Source organism: Drosophila obscura, unplaced genomic scaffold (assembly GCF_018151105.1).
Source record: "Drosophila obscura isolate BZ-5 IFL unplaced genomic scaffold, ASM1815110v1 contig_200, whole genome shotgun sequence".
In the NCBI taxonomy this organism is placed as follows: Eukaryota; Metazoa; Arthropoda; class Insecta; order Diptera; family Drosophilidae; genus Drosophila; species Drosophila obscura.
In genome coordinates this window covers 6,039,088-6,058,601 of record NW_024542791.1, presented here as the reverse complement: position 1 = coordinate 6,058,601, position 19,514 = coordinate 6,039,088, and the positions used below count along the sequence as shown (strand labels likewise).

Sequence of the window (19,514 nt, the reverse complement as noted above, 5' to 3'; positions counted from 1 at the left end):
CACCCCCCACCCGAAAATGAAATGAGGGAAAGTCTCCACAAAAACACTCTATTCTCCACTGAAAAGAGAGCACTCTCCACGAATTGAGAGCAAATTTTGAAAACTCTCCACGAATTGAGAGCGAAAAATGTCAGTATTTTTGGTGCGCTAAATTGAGTTTGGCGGTCAATTTAAAAAATGAACTTTAATATAATTTAAAATATAGATTGAAACTTGATTATATATACTTTCTGTATTTTGTATACCCTATTTTCCTGTTTAAATAATGTTAAAATTCTGCTTTTCTGTTTTCTAGTGCTTTGTTGTGGTCAACAGTTTAATCAATTCACCAACAACTTTAACATTAATGCTGTTGCCGAGCAGCCGGTACTTTTGTCGATTTGTCGTTTCAGGCGGAAAGCCAAACTCCTCTGGAAAACTCATCAGGCGTGCCACTTCCCGGGGCGTGAAGTAGCGTAGTTTTATTTGTCGCAGTAGATCCAAACGCCGCAGCCGCACATCCTCAGAGCTACTACAGGTAGGCCGGATTATTATCGTCGATTTCTTTCACCTGTTCAAATATTCGATGGGACTCCTCCTCAGAGAGCGGTGTAAAGGCAGAGCCTGTGCCTTCGGTGTAGTGTGTATAGCCTTTGGTAAAGCACATGGATCTATTTTGTGTGGGATGTATTATGTCCATGACCAACACCCGCTTGGCTAAAACATCGTCAGGCACAAGGTGTTCACAGGACACATTGTCCTCCAGAATGGCGGAGATTTGGGAAACGGACTGATCGGCGGCTGCTTTTCTGTCGGGCATTTCATCCCAGATTTTACCTCCAGCAAATCCAAAGTCTTCAGTCTTGCGAGCAATGCAGTAATAGCGATGACGAGTATTTGGTACATTAAATTGTGTGGGCGTCAGTATAAACTCCCGCCAATAGAATCCAGCCTTTTCCAACGCTTCAACGAAGTGATTTCGAGCCTGAGAGCGTTCGAATCCCTTTACATTTTCCATCAGCACATACTGGAGGCTTTCGCATTGCGGAATGAGAGTGCACAAATGTGTAAGTGCGTCGGAACGCTTGTCCTCCGTGTCTCTTTGCAGTCCCTGGCGGGTGTGCGGCTGGCAGGGCGGGGACATCAGCAGCACGTTGGCTCCCAACTTTCTGATCTCCTTCTCACTGAGGCTTTGAATGTTTCTCGTCTTCACATGGGTGCTGCCATAGTTATGCGCATAAACAGCATTGGCCACTGTATTCACATCCAAGGCGGCCACAATCTCTCCCTCCAGCTGGGCGTCTGCAATGCGAGCGTCAGTAGGGTTTTCATGCATTCTTCGTATCTACTCACATTTAAAGGCATAGTGCATGCCACCGATGCCGCTGAATAGTTCCAACACACGCAATCCCATTGAATTCAAATATTTTATTTAAATATTTGTATTGTTTATATACGGCACGTTGTGGTCAGAGCGCTTTACAACACTGCCGCAACATCAGGTTGTCGACGAAACAGTGTAATGGTTTTTTTCAAGAAGAAGAACAACATCAACACGTGCCGCTGGAATTTACTTTGGTTGTGCGTTTCAAAATGATTAAAATAAAGAGAAAACTGCCAGCTCCGCCTCCAGTGGACGAGGACTCGGACAGTGACTCGAGCTTCGCAGAGGAGGAGACCGAGGACCAACAAAAAATAAACGAAGAGGACGCCAGCTCAGACGAAGAACCACATACCAGCAAAAGCAAACAACAGCCAAAGGAAGATGCTGGCGACGACGGGGCCGGCGTGGAGGATGAGGACGACGACGACGACGACGACGAGGACGAGGATAATGAAGATGACGATAAAGATGATAAGAAAGCACGCATTCCCGTTTTCAATCCACTCAGCTTGATGAGAAACAAGGAACAGCGCTTGGCTCTCTATCGCAAAATGAAGAAGGAGAAGCATAAGAAGAAGATGCAGGAAAGACGCGCCCGTCGCAAGGCTGGTGTGCCGGCCAATCCGGGCCACACAATCGAAAGTCTGCGTGAGAAGGATCAAACAGAGGTGGCCAATCTGAACGATTCGGACAACGAGGAACTGCAAAAAGAGCTGGAAATCGATGACTTCAGTTCGTACTTTGAACGCGTTTACGAACCGAAAGTGCTCATCACGTTCGCCGACAATCCAGTGACCAAGACGCGCAAGTTTGGCCTGGAGCTGTCGCGTATATTCCCCAATGCCCTGGTCAAGATCAGGAACAAAGCTTCAGTTAAGAAGATCTGCAAAAGCGCTGAACGCGAGGAGTTCACAGATGTGGTCATTATCAACGAGGACAGAAGGAAGCCCAATGCTCTGTTGGTCATCCACTTGCCCAACGGCCCCACGGCGCACTTTAAGCTGTCGAACGTCAAGCTGACATCGGACATCAAGAGGGATCACAAGGAGATAACCAAGCATAGGCCCGAGGTGATTCTGACCAACTTCACAACGCGCCTGGGTCTGACAGTCGGACGTATGTTGGGCGCCCTCTTCCACCACGACCCCGAGTTCAAGGGCCGGCGTGCGGCAACGTTTCACAATCAACGCGATTACATATTCTTCCGCCACCATCGCTACGAGTTCTCCAAGGAGGGAAAGCGTGTGAAGCTCCGTGAATTGGGGCCCAGATTCACGCTGAAGCTGCGTTCCCTGCAGGAGGGAACATTCGACAGCAAAACTGGCGACTACGCCTGGATAATCAGCAACAAGCGGCATGCCATGGAGTCCCGACGACGTTTCTTCCTCTAAATGTATTTCAATTCTTTGTATTTAGCATAGAGAACATAAAATAAAAAAAATTTCTCAGCTCAAGAGAGAGATAACCATCTGAGGAGACCACCACATTGACATTTTGTTGTTGTCCATAAATACAGAAAAAATAATAAAAATACAAAGTTCTTATCTTAAAAATGTGCAACACTCAACAGTTAACCGAATTGGCACACTACGGGGAAAGTGTTCCAAAAAAGAAAGGAGCACCTCCAGCTCCACCTACATGGTGGGACACTGGGGATTGGGGCCACCGCCCATGCCCATTGCTGCTGTGGGATCGGCGAACGGCAAATCACCGCCCGTCTCTGCCAGAATCTCAGCCGGTGGCTGTCCATAGTCTTGAAGTTTTCGCATATCGTCCAGAACCACGCGGAACTTTTCGCGCTTAACGGCGGCCGAATCCTCGGGCTTTTCCGATTGCAAATGGCCCTCGATGACCTTGTAGAGCTGCATCTGTTTTTGGTATCTAGCGGAGACAAGTGATACGTGCATCCGTTTAGATTTGTTTGCAACATTTAAATGGATTTCTGTCAAACCTCTCTTTGTCCTCAGCCGATAGCTTGGCATCGTTCTCTTCGAGGTACTTGGGGTACTTCTCCAGCAGCTCCTTAATGCTGGGCAGTAGAATCTCAGCCGAAAGCAGGCTCTGCATCATGCCTTCCATGAAGGGTAGGAACATGTTGCCATCAGGTGCACCACTCTATAAATTCCATTGATTGATTACACGTGATTCAGAACCGATCTCCCACACTTACACCATCCAGATTCAAGGAACCAAACATGCTGGCAATGTCATTCTCTGAGGCAGGTGCTGCCAGATTTTCAGTGCCCTCCTGAAGACCTTTCAGGGCCTGCGAAATGCTGTCTGAATACTTGGAGACATCTTCATCGGTGGCCGAATTCTCGCCACTCAGTGTCAATGCGGCTGCCTCGGCCATCTTCTTGAAGCCAGACATAATCTGATCTGGGTCCTGAGGCATCGGTGGTATATCCCCACTGGGCGTATCCGGACCACCGAACAACGTGTTCATGCGGTCGGCCAACACCTTGGCCTGCTCGCTGCAATTGGAGAATACAAAGTTCAATGTTGGCTGATGACATCGCGCACACAGAAGTGCTGGGCTGCAGACTCCCGTGACTCACATGAAAAATGCATCAGGGTCTTCGGACCCTTCGGCGACCTCGGCGACTGTCGCATCAGTGGCCTTGGCCTTCTCCTTCTGGCTGCCACTTTTGTCGAAATCCTGCAGAGCACCTGCCGAGAGAAAATTTCAATATTCAATTTGGATTTGCGCATTATATAATTTGGTCAAAATTCATTGCGGCTGCAAGGGGGCCATCCACTCACTGTCCAACAGGTCGTTTAAGTCATCTCCGTTTTGCTTTTCCTCAGACATTGTGTAATTTTTCTTTTATTTCTAATTAATTCTGAGGGGGGTTGGGAGGGATAAAATAATTGACTGACAGAAAATGGATTTTGGTCACACTTTGCTAACAATATTTACACACTCGATTGATCGATAGATGGGGCATCGATAACAAAACAGTATCGATAGGGAATGCAAGCCGGTAAGAATAAAATTTAATAATTGGATATATGTATACTTATGTTACCAAGTCAATATAAACAGTAAGATGAGTAGTGGCCATACAATTTTTTGGAACTGTATATTTTCCTTCCTAGATTTTGATGCTTGCTTTAGGCTGTCTTGAAATTTTGTTGAAAAGACTGAGAGAGAGCGCTCAAAAGCCATCCGCTTTCAATATCGGATTTTAATTTTAATTTTAATTTTCTAAGCATATACAATACAGAACTTTGCATAGGGACATTTAAAAACTATAGGATGCCAAATAGTGTCGAATTTTCGCAGCGACTAATTGGAAATAGAATATCTGGAAATGTTTGGAAAATTTTGTATGCTATGGTACAAATTTATTTTTTTGCCATAGTGCGGCGAGAAATTTACTATCTGTAAATTGTACCAATTAAGCTTCTGTAAGTTTCCCTTCGTTCTGTTGGGTAGAACATTTGAATTCTCCAGTGAGAACTAGACCACGGCTCTATCCAAAGTTGTAAAGTATGAAAATTTTGCACATATTATTGTAAATATTTTTGCCTTACAACGGAGATTTAAAAAAAAAAAAATGGGAAAAAAATTTGGGGGGGGGGGGGGGGGGGGGGGAAAGGGGTTTTTTTTAAAATCCCCCCCCGGGGATGGGACCATTCCAGAAATGGATACTGGAATGTCGCCTTTCTGAACAGGGTATAATCAAAGACAAACAGGTTTGCGAGAATCGCAATGTACGTACATACATACATATCTGTATCCCTTTAGAACATGACACTAAAGAAAGTGAAATTGGGTGAATCCCACCAATTTAAGCAGTAAAAAGAGAGGGAGATGAGCGAACCATTTAGACAAAGACTATCTTACCAGCCGAAAAAGAGAGCGTAAATAGCTTAGATCAGCTTTTTGTTGACGATCTAAGTATACATACATATACAGATCGTGTAAATTATGTCCATACTTAATTTGTTTAAAACCGTTTATTGAAGTGAAAAATTAACTATCACATTTGTGCCATTCCCAGGATCCTTTCAGGGCCTCCTGACTGCTTTGGCCTCGAGGGAGTCGCTGACACTATAAAAGTTTTGTTTCAATGGAAAGATCGATCCCGTGGAGGCATAGGAACTGGCCCGCCTAAGATCTTTGCGAATTTTGGATTGTCAGTTCGCTGATCCTCTGGACATTCAGCTTCTGTCTCAGCTAACTGAACTGAACAATATGCATCTGAATGCGAATGAAATGTTCGGCAAGGTATCGGCAGGGGTCCTTAAAGTTATAAGGTCTGCAAAAAGTTAGCTAGAATTCAGATAGTAACTCATCACGAGAACACTAGTACCTGTCCTGCAGATACGGCATCGTCTGAGATCTTTGAAATATTGGAGGCCTGTCGTGGTAGAATTTGTATATGGATGAACGTCGGTAGCACATATATTGATCGGGAAAACAATACACTGAAATTAGAAATGTATTCCTTTTTTTTTTTACTAATTTAATGATGGAGCCTTTAGCCCGTCCGATGGACGCAGTTTCTGGCATTTACTCCATTTAAGCTATTTCGATGTATCGGAAGGAGATAGCCTTGGGAGGTTTGTAAATAACTCTTAAATCGATCTATCGCAAAAATTTAAGCTATTTTGCTATCCATCCATCTCCTAGAAACATCACATTCAATAAAAGCACTGGGAAATTGATTATTACGAACGTGGGGCCATTTATCGACTCACACAACGGATTTGACCTAAATCCCCTTGCTAGACTGCAGAATTTGCTGCACGTAAACATTTTCGGACGCTTCGCAGAGGGCTCTATGTATAATTTCTTCGGCCAGTTGGCCCTGTGTCTCTCCGAACATTGGTCTGCGGATTATCGTATTTTAAGGACAAAGAAATAGAACAGCTGGCTCATCTTCCCCAGCTGGCAGAGCTGACTGTTGACTCCCATCGAACGGGCTCCCTTAAGAACCTTCTTGGGAATCTTGCTGCCAGCCCCACTATAGAACGTCTGGCTGTGACGGGCGGAAGTCTCACCACCCCAGAGCTGACCGAAGTATCCGCTATAGGTTCCTTGAAGAGGCTCGAGTTCGCATTCTGCTGCACAGAGGGTCTCGATGTATTGTCACAGCGTTCCTGCATCGAGGATCTGGTCGGTAAAACTAAGAAAGGAGAAACCTCTCGGGAAGATTTGCTCCCTGCTTTTGCATCTCTTGGCGATTCAAAGATCTAGAATGTAGTTGTCGATGGCACGGCAGTCGGTCAGGAACCAGGTAGCGCATTAAACCATGTTTCCCGAATTTCGAGACTGAAATTCTTGAATTCTTGAATTCCTAATCACAGATACCCAGGGCATTGAGAGTTTGGCCGAATCTGACCACCTTGAAGAGCTAACAATGTCCATTGGGGCCGAAAGGGGTTGTGTAGAAGGCCTTTTCCGGGCACTTTCACTGAAGAATTCAACCAAATTAAAGCATTTGTTTTTAAAGCACACTTCCACCAACCATGAAGAGGCTCGCTATCTCGTGAAGGTTGATTCAATCACAAGACTAAAGTGTGGCTTCAAAGACGAAGAAAGCTTCTCCCTCTTGGCTAACATGACCAATCTTGAGAGTCTGGAAGTGACTTCGCGACATAAATTTATAAATATTTCTGGGCATCTCCTTGACATCTTTCGAGGATGTCGTAAACTTAAGACTATTGATTTGGGAACTACTGTCTGCTACCTCTGCCAAGACTTCCTGAAAAATTCACTGGACATACTGAAATCAGTGAGAGATCCGGTAACTCAAGGACCATTGGAGATACGGATTTCCCTATCATCTTATGAATCAGAAGACGAAGTAAGCCTCGATAAAACGTATTTGATTGTCACCGATAAGTATGGAACCATTAGAGGCCGAGAGCGAGGACAAGATCGAGGATGAGAGCGAGAGTGAGAACGAGGACGAGAGTGAGAACGAGAGTGTGAGCGAGGAAGAGAGCGAAAGCATGACCGAGGAAGAGATTTCTCGGGAAATGCTGAAAGTCCAGAAGTAGCAGCAGAAATTACATGAGGAGCACTAGAAAACCAATAACATTTTTAAACATTTGTATTAACTTATCCTGATGTCTTAAAATTCAAATATACCCTATAACTTGTATATTTTCAAGCTAATTCTTTGCCTTTTAAGAGTGTACATATTTGTGCAAAAGTCGGCAACAAAATGAAACAATCCAAGGACATTAGGTGAAGATTATTTAAAATAATCACTCAAAATATTTACGGTTCTTCTGCGAAACACAAAAACATGGCAGGACCCAGCATGCACCTTGCTGTGCGCCCATGAAGATCGGCGACCAAAACTGCGACCAGAAACCCAAAACCGCACATACTCGTACTGCACAGCGAAGCGCAACGGTGAGGGGCAATCACCAAGTCAACAAATCCATCAAGGTTGCGCCGAGGCGCGACCAATTCTAAAACCAGAACGCTACACCCACAGCCAGAACACATGGGTTTTTGCAGTAGGGAGTCCGAGTCCTCTTCGGCATGAAGGTCATCTCTCCTGGCTAGTTTTTCGATTCATCTCATATGGTCAATTGGGTTGGTTGGCTATTTTTCTACTTTAACCGCACAGTTTACCAAAAGAGCAAAACGAATTCACAATTTGGTACGCCCACGCAGCGAAGTATTGTGGTAAAATTTTTGTACTTCTCTGCCATTTGGGGCGGAGTTTTCAGCGACATGAACTGAGCTGGGCTGGAGGGGTTCCATGAATGGGCACAGCACAGCATGGGCGGAGCTTCAGTTGAAATAATGCATAATTTATAATGTTTTATTTGTGGCTAACAATACGGATTAAGGGTGCTATAAAAAACATGCAAGCTGCAAAGGGGAATTTTCATTTGTATGGAAAAAAATAAACAAATTTTTCGGACTATTTTTGAACAGAAAAATAGACCAACTTTAATTTTTCTTGGAACTTAAACGGTTCAAAAAGTCAAGACAACCGTCAAAAAGTCAAAAACAAAAGTCGAAAACGTAAAAACCCTTTCGACGGAGAACAATACAGGATTGGTCCACACTACCACAGGCGACGCCGATGGTCTTTCGCTCTTTTTTGACACAATTTTTAATGAACAAGAGGTTTGTCATAAATATATTTATTTGTATATAATCGTTTGCTTGGAGTTCTACAGAGTTTACCTGAGTTTCGTCTCGGCATCCAGCGCACGCTATGCTTCGCGGGAAGGAAGAGTGTTGAAACGGAACCCAGGACCAGATTCCGGGACCCTGTTAACCGTCATAAAATGCGCATCAGCATCCCACTCTACGTAGATTTCACTTCCTACTTGCACGTCTATTTTTTTTTTTTTTGGGAACTTTGTGTAGATATAATGTAACCTTTCCCTATACATACATACATATGTGTGTATGTTAGAGTATTGACTGCGATTTCACGGTCACTGATCGCAGCATTTCTATTTTAATTTTTATTTTTTCGACTTTTGCCGCATCCTTCCAGCGAAAGAAGGTGGAAGGAGGCGCAATTTTATGAGCCATTGATCATGCCATAATGTACTTTCGCGATTGTTCAGTAATGGCAATGATTGCGGTTTTATAAGCACCACCATTCAGGTCGCGGTCGTGGCGTGTGTCTGGCCCAGGCCCAGGCCCAGGATCAGATCGCTATCTTTTGATATTTGGGCCATACAAATTGCGATTACAGGGCGACCAGGCCTGGCAATATTTCCTGGAAAACTCCCAGTTTTCCTTTGAAATTAAAGTCTACCCCTCCCAAAAAAAAAAAACTTCTTCACACGCATCTCCTTCGGCATTGCGCAATGGGGCAGACACTGAGAGTTCTTCATGCTCTGACACCCATCGCTCTCCATCAAAGCGCTGAATGCTAAACGCTCGCTCCCCCCACATGCAAATGAGCCCTTGCGTCTGTCGTGACTCCCGGCGGCGGGGCCAGATTGGGTCGTCGTCTGCTGCTCCAGATGATGTGGGTTGCTGTTGGCTGCCCTCTGGTTTTCTGTTCTGTTTGATTAAGCGGAAATTAAGTGTGCGTTTCGGTTGCAGCCCCATGCGATTCGACATGGCTGCCTTTTTATTCCGGCCTGCACATATTTTTTATGTTGCTTGATCAATTTGGCATGTCCAATTTTTGGGCTGTTGTTTGGTTTGTGTAAATTTGAATTGAGAAAACCAGAGGTCTACAGTTTATTTATTATCTTTATGTTGGGGGTGTGGATTTCCCTTAAATTTACTTTGAGATTAGAGTTGATCCTTCATCTTCCAATGCTGAACAAGGTCTTGTGCTCAATTCTACTTCCGGCAGAGTAGAAATGGTTCGTGCTATGGCAACCGAATATTAATCCATTTTAAAAGTCTCATGGGGGTTTCTCAGTGGATAGATGTAAACTAGTAGAACCCTAAGGAATTGTTGGAACTTACAATAAATTTTAGACTACGATAAGTTTTATGTTACAATTAAGAGTTAGAGCAAGACTAAAAATGGCTTTAAGATTACGAAATATTTTATTTTTCTTACAAAAATATTCTACAACTTGTTTAACTTCTATTCAAATTTTCATAGAATCTACAATCATCTTCAATCATCGTTCTCTATAAAAAAATATGGATAGCACGGACATCTCACGATTAGTATTGTAATTTTTAAATGTTTTGTTTTGAGTAGAAAAATTATTCCCTAGCTTAAATCATTATAATTTAAAATACAATTTTTAAGATCTGCCTAACCCAAAGCTCTTCCTTCCAAAAAGGCTTTTCCTTCATCTCCAAAACTCGAATGTTAAACTAATAATTTTCCGTTTGCACTGCATTTTTTCAAAACAAATAAGTAAAAAAGCAGCTCCAAGGCCTTTGATTAATGAAACAATTGAATAATATTATTTAAATTCGCATATATCCGATGCGAAGCGTGGCTAATGGACAAACGCCGCCGCTGCAGATCCAAAATTCAGGTCCAAGCAAACTACATAATCGAAAACCACAAAGATGTGAGAAAAGTGCCACCTACTTTTCAGAGTGCTCTGTGCAGTGATCTTCGATGGCTAGCTAATGATGTATGGTGTGTGGATGGATGGTGGATCCAACCGCGATCGATGATGATCGGCTACAAAGCAGAGCAATTACAAATCAGAGAACGAACTCCCGAAAGCAGACGCAAGCGAGCGACCGAGCGACCGAGCGAGCAAGAGTTCGGGACAACAGGTTGCTGTCTGATGGATGGCTGGTGGAAGCCCCTTGACGGCCGACAGGAAAACAAATTAATCTTGTTGACGTCTTTTCTTGATCGCCGCGCCTCATCACTTTCTTTAGGGCACTGCAGCAGGCCCAGACCCCTGAGCACGGAGCCAGACTCCAGAGCACAGAGCTCAACAGTTCAGTGCCGTGCCTCCAGATGTTTGATCTCGACCTGATGCTGATCTGCTGTTGGACAACGATGTGTTGCGCCTACCATTTGCGCCTTCTGTTTAATGATCAATTTGTTTGGCCTCCGGGTCTCAGATGTGTGCCGACAACGTTTAGCAGTCGATTGGATTGGGATGGCTTTGTTTTTGTTTGGGCCCCCAGGCTAATGAGTTTCTTAAAAGTGGGTGTATGTGGCAGTGGCTCCTCTTTGGCACTCAGTAAACGGGCATCACCCTCAACAGTGAGCGAATATTTCCGCCAGACAATGCGTCGTCTCAGCCATGACGAATCTGTTGACCAGGACTCTGCGGCGAACCGAACATTGGTTTGTGGGCAGACTTTGAGGAGTTCCTTTCAATCGAAATGCGAAATGCGACATATGAAATATGCTAATTTGCAGACAATGCCATTCCCGGGAAGCCCAAGCCCAAGCCCAAAACAGCCCAGCCAAATTCGTGACCCACAAACAACTAATGCCTTCAATTAGCCCGGCTAAACTGTCTTAGACATGGACATGGACATGGACCCGCTACCAGGTTCGACTGCCACCAAGTGCAAAGGGTTAATCGCATTCGCCTTGCTGCTGATCGCCGCCTGGAGATCGGGAAAGGCCATCCAAGGATCGCCCATGGCCCATACTATCGATGGGCGTTGGCTGCGTTAAGCCGCAGCATTTTCTTTTTTTCTCTCGATGGGCTGGATGGGTTGGACTACCTGGGGTGGTGGCGAAGCACCGGTTTAACTCGTCCCCTGGACGATGCATCATCCATGGCAAATCGTTTACAAATGTTGATCAATAAAACGTTGGACTGTAATGCGATTATCCGCTATAATCATGCCCAGCTACAGATCAACACTTGAGAACTTTTCCAAAATATTTGAAAAAGTCAACTGGCGATCTCCAGGATCTTCAGGATCCCTCTCCTCTCTCTCTCGTTTTCCTAAGCTGGTGCGACTTTCCCTCTAATCTTGCACTTTGCTGCTATTTGTTTGCATGCTTTAGCGAGGATTTCACTTTACAATCGCTCCCTGGAACTATAATATCTGCTGGGCTGCTTGCTGGTTCTGGGCTGGTTCTGGGCTGGGCATGGGCCGTGACAAGGGGGCAGACTCTCTGCCTGCATATTGAGACGCGTATTTACTAAAACTTACCTAGGATTACCCGAAAAGTCAATCGCCGCCTGCTGTAGTCTGATCTGCTCAAGCCAACGGAAATATTTGAGGATCAGCAGACAGCTTGAGGATCAGCGAGGAGGCTCAATGCTTAAGTCAAGGTTGGAATACAAATATGAGCGGATTTTGCTGGCTTTTTGAATTTATTCAGCAGTAAAGAGCATAAATATTGAATGTATTTAATAATCGCAGCTAAAGTTCAAAAGGTCTTGATCATCTTCCGATATTCAGAAAATATAACTTAGAAAACGGCATCCAAAACCAATGGAAATTATTGGAGGATTATCAGAAAATCTGAGACGATTGGGTAATCTATTAAAGGAAAATGTGTGATCAGTCTGAAAAATATTAGAAGTAGGGATCAATTTTTTAAGACATGAAGGAAAAAGAATAGATATTATCTGAAGGAAAAGAGTGTGATAACTCTTGTTCATTTTAATCAAAATAATATTCTTGCAAAAATAATGAAAGATCAGTTAGAGAACTGTAGAAATGTCCACCACTTGAGGAACAGCCAGAGGTTTACAGTAGTTCCTAGTATTATTCCGGTCTGCCAGGCAGATCCAAACTAAAGGGGATGGCATGGTTAATTAAGTTGTGCTAGCAGAAGTTCCCTAATTTCTAAAAATCATGGCTCTAAATAGTTCATTATCTAAGCATCCCAGACACCCGTTGAGTGGTCGGTTGAAAGGAGCGCCTTCGCCTTCTGTGGGCTGCATGGAAATTCGTTGCACAGCAACAGGCAGCAGGCATGGGCAGCCACGACAGCAAACAAAACCAAGAGAGAAACAAAAAAAAAAACAACAAAGTTACAGAGCCCCTGATAAAGACATTAGAAGCAGGGAACGTGGAAACAATCAAGGCCGTTCCAATGTGTGACAACAGACCACATTACGTCTGCCCAAAGCGAATCGATTGCCAAACAGAAACAGCAACAGCAACAGAAATCGAGAGAGGAAAAAAATAAAAATAAATAAAGTTGTGAAGAATGGATATGGAGTGAGGATGAAGAGAGCTCAAGACTTGTGGGGTACTTAGTAGGCAGAGAAATTTAAGCACTCTATGTGGAAAAATTAGGCTAATTTAAGTGGTTTATGCTCGATCAAAAGCGATTATTAATTGGTGGTTAATCGAGGACTTTTATTACATTAAAAGGAAGAGTTTTAAATGAAGAAAGTATCAAAAAAACCTGTGAGTAATCTACCCATTAAAGACATTTAAAAGTTGTGAAAGTTTTTCAAGAAATGGAATTTGTTTTAGCCAACTTTAGATGCTGGCGAAGCCAAACAATTATCAACAGTTTTGCAGGTGGAAATATGAAAGTTGATAAAAAAGTGGGAGGAGCTAAGAGCTCGCTCGTAAAAACCCCCCTATACCCGAAGAACCCCTCGATAATGGGATCGTTAGTTTGCATAGATTGATCACACGATCCTCTCAACGTACATGCCATATCCTTGTCTCAGGTATGAATACGGACTGAGGAAAGTTGCCTTTGAGTACTGTGACAACGATCACGAGGATGATATTCATTCATAGCACCCTGGGTGGCATCATAAAAAGTCTCTTAGCATCTTTATTCATTGCATTTCATTTGGCTCTGTCTTCATTTTTCCTCGCTTGTCGTCCGTTCGTGGAAATGCGATCGCAGCGTTTATGGCACCGCTGCCTCCTACTGTTTTCTGCATGTTCGTACCGCTTTCGGCCCTCTCTTTCTGTCTGCCTGTCCCACTCCTGGCCCTTTCCTCTGCTCAGACTCGATTCTGATCCTGATGCTGGACATTTTGCGCGTTGATAGCGCAAAATTAGCGTTATATGAGTGGCCTTTTCAGTGCTCATTGTTTGTCCAAATCGAGAAATCAACGAGGATCGCAATCGGATCGATTGGCGGCGTTGCGGCGCCGCGTAATCCGTAGAGGCTTCCCCCAATTGATTCTTCTTCCTGTTTGGTCAAGGTCACTCCAGACTCAAGGATTAAGGCTCAAGGTCGTTCTGGGTCTCCTGCCAGGCGTAAATGTTTGCACATTCGTATTCCGTACTGGGTGCACCACTCCTCCCGTTGGGTTTGCTTAACCAAAAACCCAACGGGCAGCCGTACCGAGCAGTAGAAACCCAACCTTTGTTGACTTGCGGCCTCCGTTGTCCTTGATCCTGGCTCTCCTCACTCTCCTCCTGTCCAGGAGGCTGCAATGCGCGGAATTCGTCACGTCTCTGTGGGCCAATTTCCTCGCTGGCGTTTCAGCTGGAGCCCATCATTAATTCTCCCAACACTTGGCGCTCCTCCATTGTTCGATGGCTTCAGTGTTTTCAGAGTTTTCAGTGGTTGCAGCCAGCCAGCGCGGCTCGCTTTCTTTTCCAGCGTTTTTACTTAACCTTTTCGAGGGGTCTCTGTTGCGTGAAATTTCATAATTAATCAAACCCACACGAAGCACCCACCAACCAAGAATAGCCAACAGAATCGATGCCATCCAGCCATGAGGGGCACTGGTGCATAATAGTGCGGAGAGAAAAGCGTGACAAGGATATGGTTAGAATATGTCTAAGGGTAAGGCCTATTTCATGGGAAAACTCGTAGTTCTTAGCGCTTGCAAGAAGAACCTGTCTGAGGATCATCATTCAGAGTTTTATTCTCTTTCGAGTACGAGCTGGAAAGCTAATTGATTGATTTTATTTTTAAGTTTTCTTAATTAGTTTTTGTATTGTTTTCTCTAATAAATTTATAATTTTTCAACGCTTGCGGAACTTTTCTAAATAATTTTCTTTCCTGTGCAGAAAGCTAAGAATATTTTTATTTTCTTTCTTTTCTTTTCTTTTTCTTTTGGAATATATTCTTTATTCTCTTTATTCTTTATCTTTATTCTATCAGATCTATAATTATTGCACAATCCCATCCAAGAATGTTTTCTAATCCTTTGTATCCTAAACAAACCCCGAAATAAAAAGAAGGAACACATCCAAATATCCCTAGTAAGAATATATTAAATTTTCTTATGGAGTTATGTTTATCTCACCTCCACATATGTATTTATCCATAACTTACCTCTAGAAATTCCCATCCTCAAATTCTTCTTTCGATCCTTTGTATCCGCCATCGAAACTTCCTTGAGTGGTTCCATTTCTGTCCACCTCCGATGGTTCTTTGTGTCGTTCCTGAAGTCACGGCCAACTGTTGGGCAGGTGGAGGCAATCGTTGGCATATAAATTGAGGGCGCTAATGAGGTATCAATAAAGGATATATTACGCTTGTAAACTGTTTAATGCATACTCGATTGCATTATGCGTTCCATTAAATATCTAATTTGATTTCCGGGAGTAAAAGTGGAACCCCCCCCCCCGAGCATGAACTAGGCCTAGGACTGCCAGGAACTCAAAAGAAGGACCAGCTGGAACTTGCCAACATGGGACCCCCTCCAGAACTTCTGCTACTCATTCCCGTGTTTGCCGTTGCTTTCGCTGAGACGCCCCCCAAATAGAGCGAGATGGATGGATGGCCTGCTTGCTTGAGATCTGAGCGCGAGTGCGAGGGAGAAGCGAGAGCTGGGCGTGCGGCGATTGGTCCGCGTATTGCTTTACCTGCCAGATGGCTGACATCTTGGCTGCCACTGCCGTTTGCCGTTGCCGTTGCCGTTGCCGCTGCCGTCGTCGCCCTTCTTCACAGAAAGGCAACGATCTTGGCCGCCGTTCGTCTGGTGAAGTCAGTTAGGCCCAGACTGCGCAACGAGTCAGACCACATCTCGTCTACGTCCACGTCTTCGTCTTAATTTTTTTTTGCATTTCGTTTCGCCGTTCGTTCCTCCGTTGCCCAGCCAAGTGTCGTGGTTATGCTTATCGAAATACTGAAACAAATCGGTTAATTATCACTTAAAGCTCTGATCGATTGTCAAGTGAATCGCAACGAAAGCGCCATCACAATCGGTGCAGTACGCCGGTTCGTTCCGGGCAAACATTTTGTGGGCTTGGTTGGAGCCACTGAAACTATGACTGTAACCGCCTTTGCCGCCGCAATGCACAGACCCTTCTTCAATGGATATTCCACTATGCAAGGTAAGTGTCTGCGATCAACCCGAAGATATATTGAATATCGAACAGCCCATCATCGATTGGAAGGTTGAGAGATCGAAGAAAGATCAAAGATCGAAAGTTTGAAAGCTTTGGGGATTGAAATATCGTAAAGAAACTATGTCCAAAGCTTTGAAGATCGAGAGATCAAACAGTTCTTCCCTTCTCCGAGAATTGAGAGATCACAAAGTCCTTCGCCTCGGGTCTTGAGAGATCAACAGATCGTACAGTCCGTACGATCTTCGCTTCTCTCCAAGGACTCTCTCTCTCTAATGGCCATTAGCTGCTCTCGACGGGAGAGGAGTCGCGCGTCGTTGAGACGGAATGACCTTCGCTCCGACGGGCAACCTCTGCCCCTTCCCGGGAAGTCAATTGTGCGCGAGGTGTCGTAAATCAAGTGGCACAGCGACTACGCTCCTGACACGCGCGCTTCCTCCTACCTGGCAAATTGGAAACTATCTTTGGAAATTTGTCTAACTTTCCTTTTCCGTCTCTCTCTCTTCGCTTGCAGACATGAACAGCGGCCAAGGACGAGTCAATCAATTGGGCGGAGTATTCATCAACGGACGTCCACTGCCAAATAATATACGCCTAAAGATCGTCGAGATGGCCGCCGATGGCATCCGTCCGTGCGTGATATCACGCCAGTTGCGCGTCTCCCATGGATGCGTGTCCAAGATACTGAATCGCTACCAGGAGACGGGCTCGATACGGCCGGGAGTGATTGGGGGTTCCAAGCCGAGAATCGCCACGCCCGAGATCGAGAACCGCATCGAGGACTACAAGCGCACCAATCCGGGCATGTTCTCCTGGGAGATACGCGAGAAGCTCATTCGCGAGGGCATCTGTGACCGCAGCACGGCCCCGTCCGTGTCCGCCATATCGCGCCTGGTGCGCGGCCGGGATGCCCCGCTGGACAGCGAACTGTCGCCGTCCTCCTCCTCCGCCGGCCACCACAAGGCACCGTCCAGCTCGTGCGGCTCCGACCTCTCGTCGGGCCATCACAACAACAACAACAACAAGCCCTCCGACGATGATCTCTCCGACTGCGAGAGCGAGCCCGGCATCGCTCTCAAGCGCAAGCAGCGCCGCTGCCGCACCACCTTCTCCGCCGCCCAGTTGGACGAGCTGGAGCGAGCCTTTGAGCGCACCCAGTACCCGGACATCTACACGCGCGAGGAGCTGGCACAGCGCACCAATCTCACGGAGGCACGCATCCAGGTGTGGTTCAGCAATCGCCGGGCACGTCTCCGCAAGCAGCACAACTCGGTCTCCGGTGGGCCTGGATCTGGCGTGGGCTCCTCCATGCCCTCCGTCTCGATGCCCTCCAGCGTGGTGTCCAGCGTGCCCAGCATGGCGCCTCTGGCCATGATGCCCAGCATGGAGGCGGCAGCCGCCTACCAGCAGCAGTACGACTTCTACAGCAGCGCCGCACCCACGGCCACGGCGGTGGGCAGCAACCTGTCGCCCGGCTCCAGCCTGGCCCTCTCCTCCCTGAACTCGGCCACCACGCCGCCGCATCACCATCAGTTCTACAATCCGAGCGCCGTCAGCACGGCCAGCTACATCATGCCCTCGAGCGCCACCTCCGGTTCCGGCTCGGGCAACATCATCGTCTCTGGCGTGACGCCCAGCTATGAGACACAACTGGGTCTGGGAGTGGGCTCCTCCGTCTACAGCACTGAATCTGAGCCGCATCAGACAATGCCACGTAACGAGAGTCCCAATGAGTCCGTCTCCTCCGGCTTTGGCCAGCTGCCGCCCACACCCAACAGCCTCTCGGCCGTGGTGGGTGGCGGTGGTGGTCCCTCCGGCGAGTCCTCACAGTCGTTGGCCAATGCCAGCGGCGGCAGTGAGGAGCTGTCGGCCGCCCTTAAAGTGGAGGCCGCTGATCTGGTGGCCGCCGCCGCAGCTGCGGCTCAGCCTCAGCTCTACAGCAGCTGGAGCTCGATGCAGAGCCTGCGCCCGAATGCCCCACTCTCGCCGGAGGACTCTTTGAACTCGACCAGCTCCACCAGCCAGGCCCTGGAGGTGTCGGCAGCCGCCCATCAGATGTTCCATCCGTATCAGCACACGCCGCAGTATGCGCCATATCCCACGGCCACGGGACACTCGCATGCGCACTCGCATTCGCATCATGCTCACGGCCATCCCCATCCGCACGGGCATGGGCACGCTCCACATCCGCATCCGCATGCGCACCATCCGCAGTACGCTGGAGCGGGACATCCCCACTATCCGCCCACCTCCTCGACACATTTCATGTCGCAGAACTTCAATGCCGCCGCCTTCTCATCGCCCTCGAAGGTCAACTACACGACGATGCCCCCACAGCCGTTCTACCATCACTCCTGGTACTAGGAGGGGGTTTGAGCAGGGAGGATCGGGAGCAGGTGTCACCTGATCCGTCGCTTGATGTCGCCAAAGATGTACATACACAAGGGATGAAGGGATGGGAAGGGAAGGGAGCGGGAGCGGGAAGTAGAGACATTTTCCAGATGGAAAACATCTTCAGGACTTCCCCGAGTAGCAGCAATTATCTATAGCTAAGTCTTGATCATAGTTTATCCTACAATAAGTACGAGTACGAGTATATTTTGTATCCTAAGATCTCTATGCTAAGTAGCAAGTGCCTTGAAAATAAATACATATTCTAATTTATCCAAAACAAAACTAAGAACAGTCCATTCCTTACACTCGAAGTCTTGTTAGTGTTCATCCATTCAGTAGCCTTGACACGCTTCTGTTCGCAGCAGGCAATCGGAAATGGAAATCCTGCTGGCCCATTGCTGTGCCACATTAGAGCCTTTAAGTAGCCTCTGCACATTCCACGGACATGGCTGGAGATTTCAACAAACTCCACGGGGCACAGGGCACAGGGCACAGGGCACTCTCGGAACACCTATTTTATTTGGCATGTCAAGCTGTGCCAATGCCAAATGTTTTTCCCAAAAAAAAAAACAGAAAGAGAAATAGAAATAGAAACTCCAAAACTGGAAACGGGAAAATTGCAGTATTTCGCTGAGTTTTCGGTCGCTTATCAGAATTAAGGCAAACTCCAACCAAGGTGTTAATTGCCCTTTCGATTCCATTGAATTGCAGTATCCCTCGTAATTGCCCTATTTCAGACTTACCTCAAATTCACACCTCATCCTAGAACTCTCTGTCCATCCTACGTGTCTGAGTGATGGCAATTAATGAAGTCATTACCCCAAAAGAACGAACTCAAACGATCCCAAATCATCCTTGAACGATATATGTAATCCGAAGCAGCTCAGACAGCCTTAGGTCGTGGCTCTATTATTTTAATCTAGAAAAATCGAATAATAGTTGTTTGTTTTCCCCTGACCAGCCAGCCAAGCAAAGTAAATATTGACTTTGCAATCGACTTAGGTCCTCATTAGGATTTTTTCCAGGTAACCAATGTGCCAAAGATTAGCAAAAGAAAATTGCACAAAATCCATTTAGATCCATTTGATTTCTATCAGTGTTCTGTCAGGGGTTGTGTCTGTTCGATGCTAAATA

At 46.1% G+C, this 19,514-nt stretch overlaps 4 protein-coding genes across 4 annotated transcripts; 2 read left to right on the top strand and 2 right to left on the bottom strand.

The window, feature by feature from the left end:
• Positions 1-221: 221 nt before the first annotated feature.
• LOC111073338 (tRNA (cytosine(38)-C(5))-methyltransferase) lies at positions 222-1,405 on the bottom strand. Its single transcript, XM_022365612.2, is given in 3 exon segments — positions 222-525; positions 527-1,281; positions 1,333-1,405. Coding segments are annotated over 3 exon segments (1,050 nt in total). The 5' UTR covers positions 1,394-1,405; the 3' UTR covers positions 222-291.
• A 96-nt stretch (positions 1,406-1,501) lies between these two features.
• LOC111073337 (probable ribosome production factor 1) lies at positions 1,502-2,890 on the top strand. The gene has a single exon (XM_022365611.2). It carries the CDS (start codon positions 1,573-1,575, stop codon positions 2,752-2,754), a length of 1,182 nt encoding a protein of 393 aa, XP_022221303.1. The 5' UTR covers positions 1,502-1,572; the 3' UTR covers positions 2,755-2,890.
• LOC111073332 (peroxisomal biogenesis factor 19) lies at positions 2,744-4,254 on the bottom strand. Its single transcript, XM_041593785.1, has 5 exons — positions 4,127-4,254; positions 3,922-4,033; positions 3,534-3,837; positions 3,315-3,478; positions 2,744-3,244 (listed from the first exon to the last, which is right to left on the bottom strand). The coding sequence occupies exons 1-5, from the start codon at positions 4,173-4,175 to the stop codon at positions 2,998-3,000; spliced, it is 876 nt and encodes a 291-aa protein (XP_041449719.1). The 5' UTR covers positions 4,176-4,254; the 3' UTR covers positions 2,744-2,997.
• Positions 4,255-15,617: 11,363 nt separating this feature from the next.
• Positions 15,618-18,652, top strand: LOC111073336 (segmentation protein paired). Its single transcript, XM_022365610.2, has 2 exons — positions 15,618-15,974; positions 16,501-18,652. The coding sequence occupies exons 1-2, from the start codon at positions 15,908-15,910 to the stop codon at positions 18,348-18,350; spliced, it is 1,917 nt and encodes a 638-aa protein (XP_022221302.2). The 5' UTR covers positions 15,618-15,907; the 3' UTR covers positions 18,351-18,652.
• The last annotated feature ends 862 nt before the right edge of the window (positions 18,653-19,514 follow it).

Coding starts and splice junctions, on each gene's coding strand:
- LOC111073337 (XM_022365611.2), top strand. CDS start 1,573: ATGATTAAAATAAAGAGAAAACTGCCAGCTCCGCCTCCAGTGGACGAG.
- LOC111073332 (XM_041593785.1), bottom strand. CDS start 4,175: ATGTCTGAGGAAAAGCAAAACGGAGATGACTTAAACGACCTGTTGGAC. Junction 3,838..3,921: donor GACCCTGATGCATTTTTCAT/GTGAGTCACGGG, acceptor CTCCAATTGCAG/CGAGCAGGCCAAGGTGTTGG. Junction 3,245..3,314: donor TCGGCTGAGGACAAAGAGAG/GTTTGACAGAAA, acceptor TGTCTCCGCTAG/ATACCAAAAACAGATGCAGC.
- LOC111073336 (XM_022365610.2), top strand. CDS start 15,908: ATGACTGTAACCGCCTTTGCCGCCGCAATGCACAGACCCTTCTTCAAT. Junction 15,975..16,500: donor TGGATATTCCACTATGCAAG/GTAAGTGTCTGC, acceptor CTTCGCTTGCAG/ACATGAACAGCGGCCAAGGA.